Below are 13,849 nucleotides of genomic sequence, written 5' to 3' on the forward strand. Positions count from 1 at the left end.
TCCCAAACTGAAGTATTATTAGTGTATATATTGTAACTCATTGTTTTCCTTAGGGAGAGTCAACCTTTCCAAAAATTATTTTAGAGTTTTTTCACTGCCAAGGCATGTAAAACATTAATTATACATGCCCTGCATTTTAAATACCATGCACCAATCCCTGTGGCCACCTAAGGGCTAACGTAGGGGTGACTTCTAAGCATTAAAAAGGATGGTTTTGGCTTGTCAAATGGTTTATTTTGCCAGGTCGAAATGGCAGTTTAAAAATGCCCACCCAGACTGCAGGGGCGGTCATGAAATTGTGTGTTACAGTGCCAATTCAGTAGGTGGCACAATAGGAGTTGCAGCTCACCAGCAACCTGTAATTTACAGTCCTTGGGTACATGTAGCACCTTATACTTGGGATGTATAGGTAAATTAGTTGTGCTAAATTAGATATATGGGAATTTAACTAGGTTTAAAAAGGAGAACACAAGCACTTTACTACTAGTTAGCAGAGGTAAATTGCACAGACTCCTATGGCTAACAAAAGCAAAGCAGCCAACGAAAATGGGTTCAGCAACAAAAGGAAAACATTTGGAGAAATACCATGCAAAATATATTAATTTCCAACACAGAACAAGTCAAAGGGTAGGATAAAAATCTGATCTGATAAAGCATAAGCCTTGCATGTATTCTGAAAATGCCGGTTTCTCATGTACCACAACCTAGAGGACTATTGTTAAGTCACTTATGTATGTGATGCTTCCATTTTAACCGTTGTGTGCATTTAAGTTCTTCCAATGACAATTTTTCAGTGTTCTGACTATTTCTTTATAGGGTTGGACACAACGAGATTATTGGAGTTTGTCGGGCAGGAAACAATGCGGAAGGCCTGGGGCGAGACCACTGGAATGAGATGCTTGCATACCCTCGAAAACCGATAGCACATTGGCACTCATTGGTGGAGGTCAAAAAGTCCTTCAAAGAGGTGCGTACTCTCTTTTTTTCCTTTTATTTGCATCTGAGTTTTGTTAAGTGTTTGTGCTTTTGAGTAAGACATAGCACTTGATGTAGCTGCCCATTTAAATTGCTTATATAAGTTTAAGGCATTTCTCTCCTGCCGAGTTAAGTTCAAGAACATGTCCTTGGACACTTTCAAGTTCAATTAATGACACAGCCGCAAACCACGCTTTTTATCAGCTCAGGTGCTATGTTGTCAATTCTTAATGTGTGCTTGATGTGAACTAGAAGCAGGGAAAACAAAATTAATGGGTTGGGTAAGGACTCTGGTTATTTTTCCTTAAACCTTTAAGATGAAAGCACCATGAGGACATTCCATTCCACTCCAACTAACCAGGCATACAAAGGTGCTAACAGGCCAATAGAAATATAATTCCCAATGTTCTAAAGGTTTCTGTAGATGTAAAAGTTAATCTACTTTGTCTTTTTTAGCCACTTAAGTACTATATCGTAACATATCCTTAACCTCAGTGTTGCTGAGCGAGAACCTTCTGTCATGCATGTTCTACCATCATAGTCAACACTTTAGCCACATAAGTGAACTCCTCTATGATTGGCTGATTAAAATATTGTATGTTCAGAAGGCATGGTTCAGGAAAACACAAACATTTCTATAATGCACAAAATAATTACTGAAAGTGTACAATTCTCCTTTTTACAGTCTTACCATTGTGAGGGTTGCATCTTTGCACAGACAAGATGCCTTTCCTGGCCCTAACTAAATCTTTAAATGCAATACTTGTTCCTATCTTCTTGGAAGCCATAAAGGAGGGGTAGCTCCTGTCATGCTTCCTGAAATATGAAACACCTCAGCAGGCCTTTGGTCAATCCAACAGGGAATAGTGGGTGAGTAATGTTCATTGACGGTAAGTAATCGAGGCAGTTCGTCCTAATCCGGTAAAACACCTTCACTCCGCAATTTTCACTCCGCATACATTCACTCCTCATACCATTACAACGCAAGTACCATTACTCCGCAATACTTTTATAACGCATACCATTACATTTTATATGCTTTTACCACGCATGCTTTTACAACAAAATTCGTTGTAAAAGCATGAAAGGTAAAAGTATGTTTTTAATATTTAAGTTTAAGGTAAGTTTATGATTTTAGTTTGGGGGTGTTGGGGTATATGTTTTAGGGGTTCAGAGGTATTTTAAGGGTTGGCTTGGTTTATGGGGTGCACAGTGTATTTTTAATGTGTTATTTTTAGATTATAGGGTTGGTTTTGGGCGTGCTTGGGTATTTTTAGGGTTAAGGGGGTACGTTTAAGTTTTGGGGTGTAGGGGTTTTATTAGTGTTCAGGGTGGGTTTTGGGTTATGGGATTCAGGGATATATTTAGGGTTTAGGGATAGGTTTGGGTATTGGGGTACAGGGGTATTTTAGGGTTCAGGGCTAGGTTTTGGGGTACAGGGGTTATTTAGGGTTTATGGGTAGGTTTGGGTTTTGTGGTACATGGGTATGTTTAGGATTCAGGGCTAGATTTGGGTTTTGGGGTACAGGGGTATTTTTAGGGTTCAGGGCTAGGTTGGGGTTTTGGGGTACAGGGGTATTTTTAGGGATTATGGATAGGTTTGGGTTTTGGGGTACAGGGGTATTTTAGGGCTGAGTTTTGGGGTAAAGGGGTAATTTAGGGTTTATGGGTAGGTTTGGGTTTTGGGGTACAGGGGTATTTTTAGGGTTCAGGGCTAGGTTTGGGTTTTGGGGTACAGGGGTATTTTTAGGGTTCAGAGCTAGGTTTTGGGATACAGGGGTATTTCTAGGATCAGGATGGGTTAGTGTTTAAGGGTGCTGGGGTATTTTAAGGAGTAAGGGTGGGTTAGTATTTTCGGGTGCTGGGGTATTTTAAGGGAGCAGGGTGGAATTAGTTTTTAGGGTGAAAAGAGTAATGTTTAAAATATTATATATATATCCATACTAATATAATAAAGAGAGAGCCCAAACCTTTGAGGCGGGTAATCTCAGGAACCACAGCACAAATCACAACACCCAATAGAGCGTTGGAAAGGGCAGTTGCAGCAGAAGGACATAGGCTATGCAAACGCCCTCCACATACACTTAAAAGGTAAAAGAACCGTGCCAGCAAAGTAGTCTCTTGTGGGCGTGTCTGCGTTGTGCTGGGGGCGTGAAAAACGCTGGGGGCGTGTGGTACGTTCCGCCCTTCATGCCACGTCTCATATCGTGTGCTAATCCCACCCTGCTTCCTTTAAATACCCCTGCACCCCATAATCATAACCCACCCGTACTCCTTAAAATAACCAAACACCCTTAAACATGAACCCATCTTAACTCTATAAATATACCCTGTACCCCAAAAAGCCAAACCTATCCCTGAACCCTATAAATACCACTGTACCTCAAAACACAAACCTACCTCTGAACCCTAAAAATACCCCTGTACCCCAAAACCCAAACCTAGCCCTGAACCCTAAAATACCCCTGTACCCCAAAACCCAAACCTAGCCCTGAACCCTTAAAATACCCCTGTACCCCAAAACCCAAACCTACCCCTGAACCCTAAAAATACCCCTGTACCCAAAACTTAAAACAAGCCCTGAACGCTAAAAATAACCCTGTACCCAAAAACCTACCCCTGAACCCTAAAATACCCATTGTAACCCAAACCTAGCCCTGAACCCTAAAAATACACCTGTACCCCAAAACCCATACCTATCTGTAAACCCTAAAAATACCCCTGTACCCCATAACCCAAAACTATAGCTGAACCCTTAAAATACCCAAACACCCCAAAACGTATACCTCAGCACCCCAAAACATATGCCCCTATAACCATACTTACCTTATCCAAACATTTAAAAAAACATGCTTTTTACCATTCATGCATTTACAACGAATTTCTTTGTAAATGTATGCGTGGTAAAAGCATATAAAATGTAATGCCATGCATTATAATGGCATTGCGGAGTCATGGTACTTTCGTAATGAAAGTATGCGGAGTGATGGCGTGCGGAAAGAAAGTTACGAAACAATGGGTGTTTACCCTCCCCCGGTAAGTACATTGGTGGCACAGCGGCCCACATCTCCAGCAACATGCTCATATTTTTTCACCACCCATTTGAAAAATGCACAGGTCTCTCTCATTGATGGCCAGCACTGACATACACTTTTAGACACACCTCCCGCCACAAGTTCTAGAATTGCGCACTTTAGAGCTGGGGAGATACATTCGAATCTCTGCATCAGCTCAACATCCTGTGATTCCAGGCAAATCACTTTGTCTCAACGTGCCTACCACAAATGAATGTGTTCTTCTGTAATGTAAATTCTGCTCCTGCCATGTTTCGAATTTGCGCTATATAATATTGCAAGGAAAAATAAAGTAGGGAAACTCGAGTTCACACACTACTGAACGCGCACTCTTAAGTGCATCAGCAGTGCACTGTGAATCGGAGCGTTTCACAGGCCTGTCACAGATAAGAAATGCTATCAAAACGAAATCCTACAAAACAATATACTACTATATATATATATATATATATATATATATATATATATATATATATTTGAAAAAATATATAAATATTTGAAAAAATATATAAATATTTGAAAAAATATATAAATGTAATATATATATATATATATATATATATATATATATATATATATATATATATATATATATATATATATATATATATTCACTGAAAAAACCATAGACCATATATAGTTAGGAATTAGCATTTACAAAACCTTGAAAATTCACAGAAAAAACAATAGGTTATAGACCATATATAGTTAGGAATTAGCATTTACAAAACCTTATTTTACTCACACAAAACCATTGAAATTCGCATATATAGTTAGTTGCACTAACTATATATCGTGCACCCGCAATCCACTGCTGATCATGTCGCATATTACATCATTCATGACATGGTCAGTGACATCACTGATGACATCACTGATGACATCTCAAATGACATCACTGATGACATCACTGATGACATCTCATTTGACATTACTGATCACATCACTGATGACATCATTCATGTGATAATACGATGAACCTCTTCAGACTCTAATATAACCTTAGATACACTCAGTGTAAACAGACACTCACAGACTGTCACTCATCCATGGAGTTACTCACACACCTAGTCAGTCATGCAAAGAATCAATCACACCTCCATTTCCTATACAGTTATACACACCTTACTTATTCAAACATATACTAACACATATTTACTCTCTTATACAATCCCTGTTACAAGTTCACAATGATCCATACAGCCACTCACACATTCACTGGCTCTTATGCACAGTTATTTATATATGTCAACTCTCACATGTACTGTGTTTTACATATGTACTTACTTTGACATGTAGCACTGAGATATCCATTCACTCACCAATACACTCATGCACACAGTCAACCGCCCATACAGCTGTTTCCACATGCCCTTTTGAACCCATACATCGAGTGAATCAACTGCTCACACATCTATGCACAGAGTCATACACCTCCCAGCCACCCACACACACACTCAGTCTCCCATACAAATACTTGGGCAACCAATCAATAACCCATATAGTTACTCATATAGCTACTGATCAACACATGCAACAGTTTACAGAACAACAGACATAATGATGCACAAATTAAGACAGTTTAGTCACTAACCCATGCACTCACTGAGACACATTTAATCACTCACTCATGCACCTACCAAATCCTTCATCCAGACACTTATACATCCACTCATTCTTCAATATGTAAGACATTTTAACTTTACAGAAACATACAGTCACTGGATGTTGTCATCAGTGATGTCATCAGTGATGTCATTTGAGATGCCATCAGTGATATCATCAGTGATGTCACTGACCATGTCATGAATGATGTAATATGTGGCATGATCAGCAGTGGATTGCGGGTGCGCGATATATAGTTAGTGCAACTAACTATATATGCGAATTTCAATGGTTTTGTGTGAGTAAAATAAGGTTTTGTAAATGCTAATTCCTAACTATATATGGTCTATAACCTATGGTTTTTTTCAGTGAATTTTCAAGGTTTTGTAAATGCTAATTCCTAACTATATATGGCCTATAACCTATGGTATTTTCAGTGAATTTCAATGTTTTTTTAATAGCAAATATCAAAAGCTGTAAAATGCATTCTTCTTTTAAAGGAAAAATATATTTTATATGTATTTAATATAATTTTTTTATGTATATAAATTTTTTGAGGGAACGAATTTATCAACTATCATGCTGAAGAAGAGTGTGGGGAAAAAAACAAACAGGAGGACTAAGAGGAAAGAACAATCAGTTCAAAAATACAATTGCTTTAAAGCATGAAGTGCTTTTCCACACATTTACATTTAAATAACCCATATTAGAACATACAAAATATCTACAGAGGAGACGGTGTACATTGAATTTTAGACTCTTCATTGGTACCTACATGTTGGTACTTACATCACCCACACAACACAACAGCTCTATTCAAAGCTACCCTACCTCAAAGCACTCTAAAATATTATTTTGCTATTTCCCTTGGTTTTCCCCTTGTTACTCTTTCCGGAATGCTACCCGGGCCTCCTCAGCCACCCTCAGAAAACCTAGAGGGTCAGGATATGTCTCCTGTGCCCCCTTATACCCATTCCCAACATTGTTTATCCTCCATCTTGTGACTAAATTCGTCCGAAACACAAGATGGCGGACTCCCGTTACGCTACCGGTGAGCTACCCAGTTCGCATACCGGGTAGCGCTTCCACCGCGAAAAATTGAAAAAAAATGATTTTATTTTTTTGCCCGGCGGGGCCCTTTAATAACCCCCACATCAATCCTAGAGGGTCAGGAGGGGTCTACCTTGCCCCTTTCATTCATTTCCCCCTTCGTTTATTTCCACCTCTTGTCTCTCGATCCTACCGGGAGACAAGATGGCGGCCGCTCCGGACTGTTTAGAATGTTGAGAGTCACCGGAGAGCCAATCCGCTTCTCCTCGCGAAGTTCCGTTACAAGTCTGGTACGCGAACCGGGGCGCTAACCGGGACGCTGTCACATATATATATTTTTTTTTTGAAAGTTAATTTCTCAAAATCCACTGGAGCACATATCTTGAGACCTAGCAAAGGCACATCGGGCAAACAGTCTCTACAATTTTGCCAAGTTTCATAGAAATCCATTCAGCCGTTTGAGCTAAAAGTGAGTCCAACCGCCCTATGGAAAACTCAATGTTAAAAACACGTTTTGGGACCCCCTTTTTTTCTCGGCCCACTTGACGAAACCCCCCCGAACTTTCAGGGGACACTCCGAAACGAAATGTGCAATTTTCCTGAAAATTCCAGCCAATTCCGTCCATCAACGCCAGTTATTCAACATAGAATTTTCAGAAATCCCTATTCAAAAAAATCCTAACTATATATACCTACTGGCGACTGCCAGTAGGTTATATATATATATATATATATATATATATATATATATATATATATATATATATATATATATATATATATATATATATTCTCGCTCCAAGGTTGTCCACCATTGAGTAGCACGCGAGCAGCAGCTTTATTTATGTGTAGGTGAGGACGGGGATCCGCTTGTAGATGCCGCTCCGTAATGGATCTGCCCGACGCGTTTCAAAGCTCCATCTGCTTCTCTTCAGGGGCTTTAACGGAAGCGGTGTGCGCACCCGCTACACTTCTCCAAACACGTATAACTCACCCGCCGATGGGAGGCTCCAATGAGACTTCTGGGAAGTGTAGTGCGGAAAGCACACAATCAAGTCCTGGATGGACTCCACAAGTGGGCCCGTCCTCGATCCCATGTACGGCTGCTACTTCACTGCCGTGACCCCCACGTTAACGGGGTGGTGCATACTCTGCGGCTGGACTGCCGCATATAGATTCTCGCTCCAAGGTTGTCCACCATTGAGTAGCACGCGAGCAGCAGCTTTATTTATGTGTAGGTGAGGACGGGGATCCGCTTGTAGATGCCGCTCCGTAATGGATCTGCCCGACGCGTTTCAAAGCTCCATCTGCTTCTCTTCAGGGGCTTTAACGGAAGCGGTGTGCGCACCCGCTACACTTCTCCAAACACGTATAACTCACCCGCCGATGGGAGGCTCCAATGAGACTTCTGGGAAGTGTAGTGCGGAAAGCACACAATCAAGTCCTGGATGGACTCCACAAGTGGGCCCGTCCTCGATCCCATGTACGGCTGCTACTTCACTGCCGTGACCCCCACGTTAACGGGGTGGTGCATACTCTGCGGCTGGACTGCGGAAAGCACACAATCAAGTCCTGGATGGACTCCACAATCGATTGTGTGCTTTCCGCACTACACTTCCCAGAAGTCTCATTGGAGCCTCCCATCGGCGGGTGAGTTATACGTGTTTGGAGAAGTGTAGCGGGTGCGCACACCGCTTCCGTTAAAGCCCCTGAAGAGAAGCAGATGGAGCTTTGAAACGCGTCGGGCAGATCCATTACTGAGCGGCATCTACAAGCGGATCCCCGTCCTCACCTACACATAAATAAAGCTGCTGCTCGCGTGCTACTCAATGGTGGACAACCTTGGAGCGAGAATCTATATGCGGCAGTCCAGCCGCAGAGTATGCACCACCCCGTTAACGTGGGGGTCACGGCAGTGAAGTAGCAGCCGTACATGGGATCGAGGACGGGCCCACTTGTGGAGTCCATCCAGGACTTGATTGTGTGCTTTCCGCACTACACTTCCCAGAAGTCTCATTGGAGCCTCCCATCGGCGGGTGAGTTATACGTGTTTGGAGAAGTGTAGCGGGTGCGCACACCGCTTCCGTTAAAGCCCCTGAAGAGAAGCAGATGGAGCTTTGAAACGCGTCGGGCAGATCCATTACGGAGCGGCATCTACAAGCGGATCCCCGTCCTCACCTACACATAAATAAAGCTGCTGCTCGCGTGCTACTCAATGGTGGACAACCTTGGAGCGAGAATATATATATATATATATATATATATATATAATATATATAACATTTCCATGGCAAAATGAAACCCCTCATTTTGTTCCTTTGCAAATTAAATGTTTTAAGTGTTAACACTTTATTCCAATCAAGATGACTTCAGGTGTGCCATACTTTTGTCATAAGTAAGACTGTTAGCGCTCTAGTTGTTCTTTAGTTAGAACACTCTGGGACATTCTGTCACTGGGCTATAGTTGGGCTACATCTGGCTGATATTTGGGCTACATTTGTTTTTTTTGTATCTGGTGGCCATCTTTGGGCTACATTGGGCTACATTGGGCTACATTTGGGCTCTAACATATATATAGCCCAATATATATTTTTCAAAGTTAATTTTTGTAAAAACCACTGGAGCATATATCTTGAGACATAGCAAAGGCACATCGGGCTACCAGTCCCTACAATTTTGCAAAGTTTTGTGGAAATCCATTTAGCCGTTCGAGCTAAAAGTGAGTCCAACCGCCCTATGGAAAACTCAATGTTAAAAACACGTTTTGAGACCCCCCTTTTTTTCTCAGCCCCCGCTTGACGAAACCCCCCCAAACTTTCAGGGGACGCTCAGAAACGAAATGTGCCATTTTCCTGAAAATTTCAGCCAATTCTGTCCATCAACGCCAAAGTTATTCAACATAGAATTTTCAGAAATCCCTATTCAAAAAAATCCTAACTAAATATACCTACTGGCGACCGCCAGTAGGTAATATATATATATATATATATATATATATATATATATATATATATATATATATATATATATATATATATATATATATATATATATATATATATATATTAGCAAACAGCCGGGGGGATTAAACGTAACAGAGGATCTCTATACCAGTTTACATTAAAGTTTATAGGAGAGTTTGATCTGCCCCGCATGGCTTACTTCAGTGCAATACATTGTTTTAACTATATAATCAAAAATATTTTTTTAGAGAGTGGTTTTAATTAACTATTATCTGATTACTTATTTATTTATTGTTCTTAACTTTACACTGTTTTTCACATTATTCAACAGTCTATAGGTTGAGTCAGCCTATGAGTTTGCCTTGATTTAATTACAACGTATAATGTATCTTTGGTTGTCTATCAAAATCAAATCTAGATTGCAAGGATCAGTTTGCACATCGCTTAACTTTAGCCCTACTATGATTTTACTTAAATTAACTGTGGAAACATAGTATTGATGTTCCCCCACATGACAATCCACTCAGTCGGGATATTGTATGCTTTATGATTTTAGCGTTTATCTATTTTTCATTTCTCTTTACTGATATTGTTTACTCCAGGGATCTAATAGTATTGTGTATAGAATTCGAATCATCTTTGCACTTTGCACTTTTCATTTATTTTTAGTCACTACTTAAATGGACCCTATCTTACATTCATTTATACATAGTTTGGGGATTTATCCCAGTATTGTACAATGTCTATCTCTAGTGACCTTATCATAATGTGACATTATTTTATGATTTTTTTTCCTAGAGTGTTAATGAACACAGGCATTCTTTTAACACTATTTATGAAATGCTAGGTATTTTTCCAGTATTATTTTAGTGTTTTCAGTCTCTTTTTTCTGCCCTTCGAAAAAAACTGTACAGATTTGATGTATTTTACGATTTTTACTATGTTAATTGAATGTGGTCCAATTAGAATGAGGCACTGGCACTTTAAATATTCACCTCTCACTAAAGTTCGCTGTCATGTGAGCAAGGCTCAAGGGAGCCGAAACGTTATGAAGGTGACAAGCAAAATAAATACCTAAGGAGAACCGAATTTTGGTCCGTGCTTTGGTTTCTGACCGCGTCTGCCAGTGCCATTTGCAGCGCGTAGGGAACTGAGGTTGAGTCATACATATATATATATATATATATATATATATATATATATATATATATATATATATATATATATATATATATATATATATATATATATATATATATATATATACTAGCAGCCCGTCCCAACCTTGTCCGGGAGCAATCATGGCTTAGGGCCCCGCCCGCCCTGACGTAGTGCAATATTATGGCTGTATGTTTACTTTTGGAGGCTTTTGTAACCTACACACGTTTGTTAACCTGCACGCTCCTCACTGCCCACGTCACTTTTTGTCACCTGCAGACGTTTCTGTGACTTTTTCCTCCTGTAATGGGCTGTTCGCTACCCGCTCCACGTTTCTTTTTCCGCGGCCGCTGGCGCCCTGCACTCGTTTCTTTACCTGCACGCTCCTCACTGCCCACGTCCACGCCACCGCTTTTTCCTCCTGTAATGGGCTGTTTGCTACCTGCTCCATGTTTCATTTTCCGCGGCCGCTGGCGCCCTACACACGTTTATTAACCTGCACGCTCCTCACTGCCCACGTCCCCGCCGCCGCTTTTTCCTCCTGTAATGGGCTGTTTGCTACCCGCTCCACTTACCTGCACACGTTCATTTTTCCTGTGGCTCGCTCACCACTCCTTTCTGCCTCCGCTTTCACCCTAGCGCTCCTCCCCGCCGCCGCTCCTCACTGCCTGCCCTCCGATCGCCCCTCATGTCCACTGCTCCCCGCGCTGACCATCACTGCTCCTCCCCGCGCTGTACGCCGCTCCTCCTGATGTCAGGGCGCACGTCGTGGCTGGCGCTACTTTGGAGGGACTACTTTTTTTTTAATATAACATTTTAAATAACGTTTATTTTTAAAATGTATATAGCCTATAACCATCTACACACCCTGACGATTTCAACTGTGTATCGGGGTGTAGATTGGCGCTGTGGTTCCCGAGTTTACCCGCCTCAAAGCCTGAAAGTTCTTGCTTTATTATAGTAGTATAGATATATGTGGTAAGTACATTTTCTAAGTTTACCCCGCATATAACTTCACCACACATGCCTTTGCGTTGTAAAGGCATGCATGGTAAAGTTATTTGCGGGGTAAACGTTTGAGGAGTGATAGTATTGCGGAGTAATGGCTCCGCGTTGTAATAAATGCGGAGTCATGGTATGCAGGATTTTGGATTGCGGGATTTCGTCATATATTCTCCTAATCCATGTCCTTACATTGTTCCAAAGCTGAGAACTTGACTACAGGGCTGCCCAGAAGGACAGAAAGGTCTAGCAGCAAAACTGCTGAAGGAACAGGTGAGCGTATAATACTACCAGCCCCCAAAGGCCACAATTTGAGAATGTAACATAGAGGCAGGGGGAAGGGGGAAGACTCCAATTAGTTTTAAAATGTTTTATTAGTTTCAGTAAATTGACCAAAGTGCAATAGGGACAGGCATATAATACAGATCATAAATGATGTGCAGCACATGTACACTAATTTGCTTTAAAATGGAGATGTACACTGATAATTATAATAAATAGATTAAAAGATAGATTAAAAAGGAGAAATACCTAAATAACTATAATTAATAGATTAAAGGTGATAACCAATATATCTTATATGACATGCATCCATAAGCATTCAAACATACTTCAACTACTGTAAATTTCATACATATATTTGGTCAACTAAAACTACTACAATAAACCTATAACATCATCCCCCCCAACACACAGTTACTCCATATCAAGTAAAGCAGTCATAAATAAAATGGTGAAAAATTCCACATGAACACGTATATCACAGTAGCACCCACTATTACCCAATATATCTAAATTAAACCAGATTTTCCTTCTTTCACACACAAGGACTCAGGGAGCTAATCGACAAATCTGTATCTGCTTCCAGGGCCAACAAACTTTCCACCAGGTGTTTCCATGCTTTAACCCCTTACATTTTTCTCGCCCTCTCTTTATGCATGAAAACATACAGCACACTGTTGGTCCAGTGAGGCAACTTGTTGTCATGGCTCTTCTGAACATCAAAGTTGCAGGGCTTTCACTTGTGGTTGAGTGATGGGTTGAATGTAAAGCTAGAAGAGTCAAATGTAAGACAGTTTTAGGGTAGAGCTTTTTTAGTACAGCACACTAGACAGCTTTCTTAAGAGGATTCCTGAAGCGTACAAGGCCATTGGCCTGTGGCCAAAGATGTGCGCTCTTCTGATTCTTGACATTAAGATGACTGAGAAAGTCTTTGAATTATCGACTGTTGAAAGGTGGGCCGTTGTCAGACTTTAAGATCAAAGGAACACCCCAGGTCACGAAGATGCTGTCTAATCTCTCAATGACATGTTCTTGAGTGATAGATGAGAGATCTTCTATTAATGGAAAACAGGGTTATTTATCAATGATCAGTATCAAGTGTTGTCAAGCAGACCATAGAAGTCAACAGCAACTCTCTTCCCTTGTATGCGTTGGCAACTCTAGTTAGTCTAAGGGGTGTTGAGTGGTTTTCAATGACAGGCAGTTGCATAGATGATAGGCCTTTCATTCTCTTTCAAATCTCTACTCGAGATGTGGAAACCAGACTTGGTCTTGGTGAGCTTGTTTGGTGGCAACAATTCCACAATGTCCGCCATGAGCCACTTAAATTATCTGTTGCAGACTCTCCAGAATTACCATTCTTAGACCTCATATAATAATACCTTCCTAAGTAACAGAGAGTTAATCTTTTATGTTTTTAAACTTCTGATCTTCACAGTCACTGGTTAGTTGTCCCAAGACTGAGGTGTAAAATGTCTTTCAGTTTCAGCATGTAACTATCTTGACTTGTGGCAGTGACAATTTATTCCAATGAGATGCAGTACTTGATTTCGCTATGAAATTATGTAAGCTTCAGACATCCTAGAGTGGGTGCCAGGCATTGCAGAGGCACTCGTGAAAAGTAGCTGGCAGGGTTCTGATCATTCCCTGGACAATGTACGATGGTGTAGTTGTATTCTTGTAATCGCAGACCCCAACGTTCAATGCGAGGAGGCATTTTTGCCTTTAGATTGCAAAAGA

General features: G+C 40.7%; 1 protein-coding gene across 1 annotated transcript in view; it reads left to right on the top strand.

Moving 5' to 3' along the window:
* Positions 1-13,849, top strand: part of SYT6 (synaptotagmin 6) — an 889,964-nt gene that overhangs the window by 853,295 nt on the left and 22,820 nt on the right. Inside the window, exon 6 of the mRNA XM_086923295.1 lies at positions 817-967. Coding sequence (XP_086779421.1) covers positions 817-967 — 151 coding nt within the window. The remainder of the gene's footprint in view (positions 1-816; positions 968-13,849) is intronic.

Source organism: Lissotriton vulgaris, chromosome 5 (genome assembly GCF_964263255.1).
Source record: "Lissotriton vulgaris chromosome 5, aLisVul1.2, whole genome shotgun sequence".
Taxonomy (NCBI): domain Eukaryota; kingdom Metazoa; phylum Chordata; class Amphibia; order Caudata; family Salamandridae; genus Lissotriton; species Lissotriton vulgaris.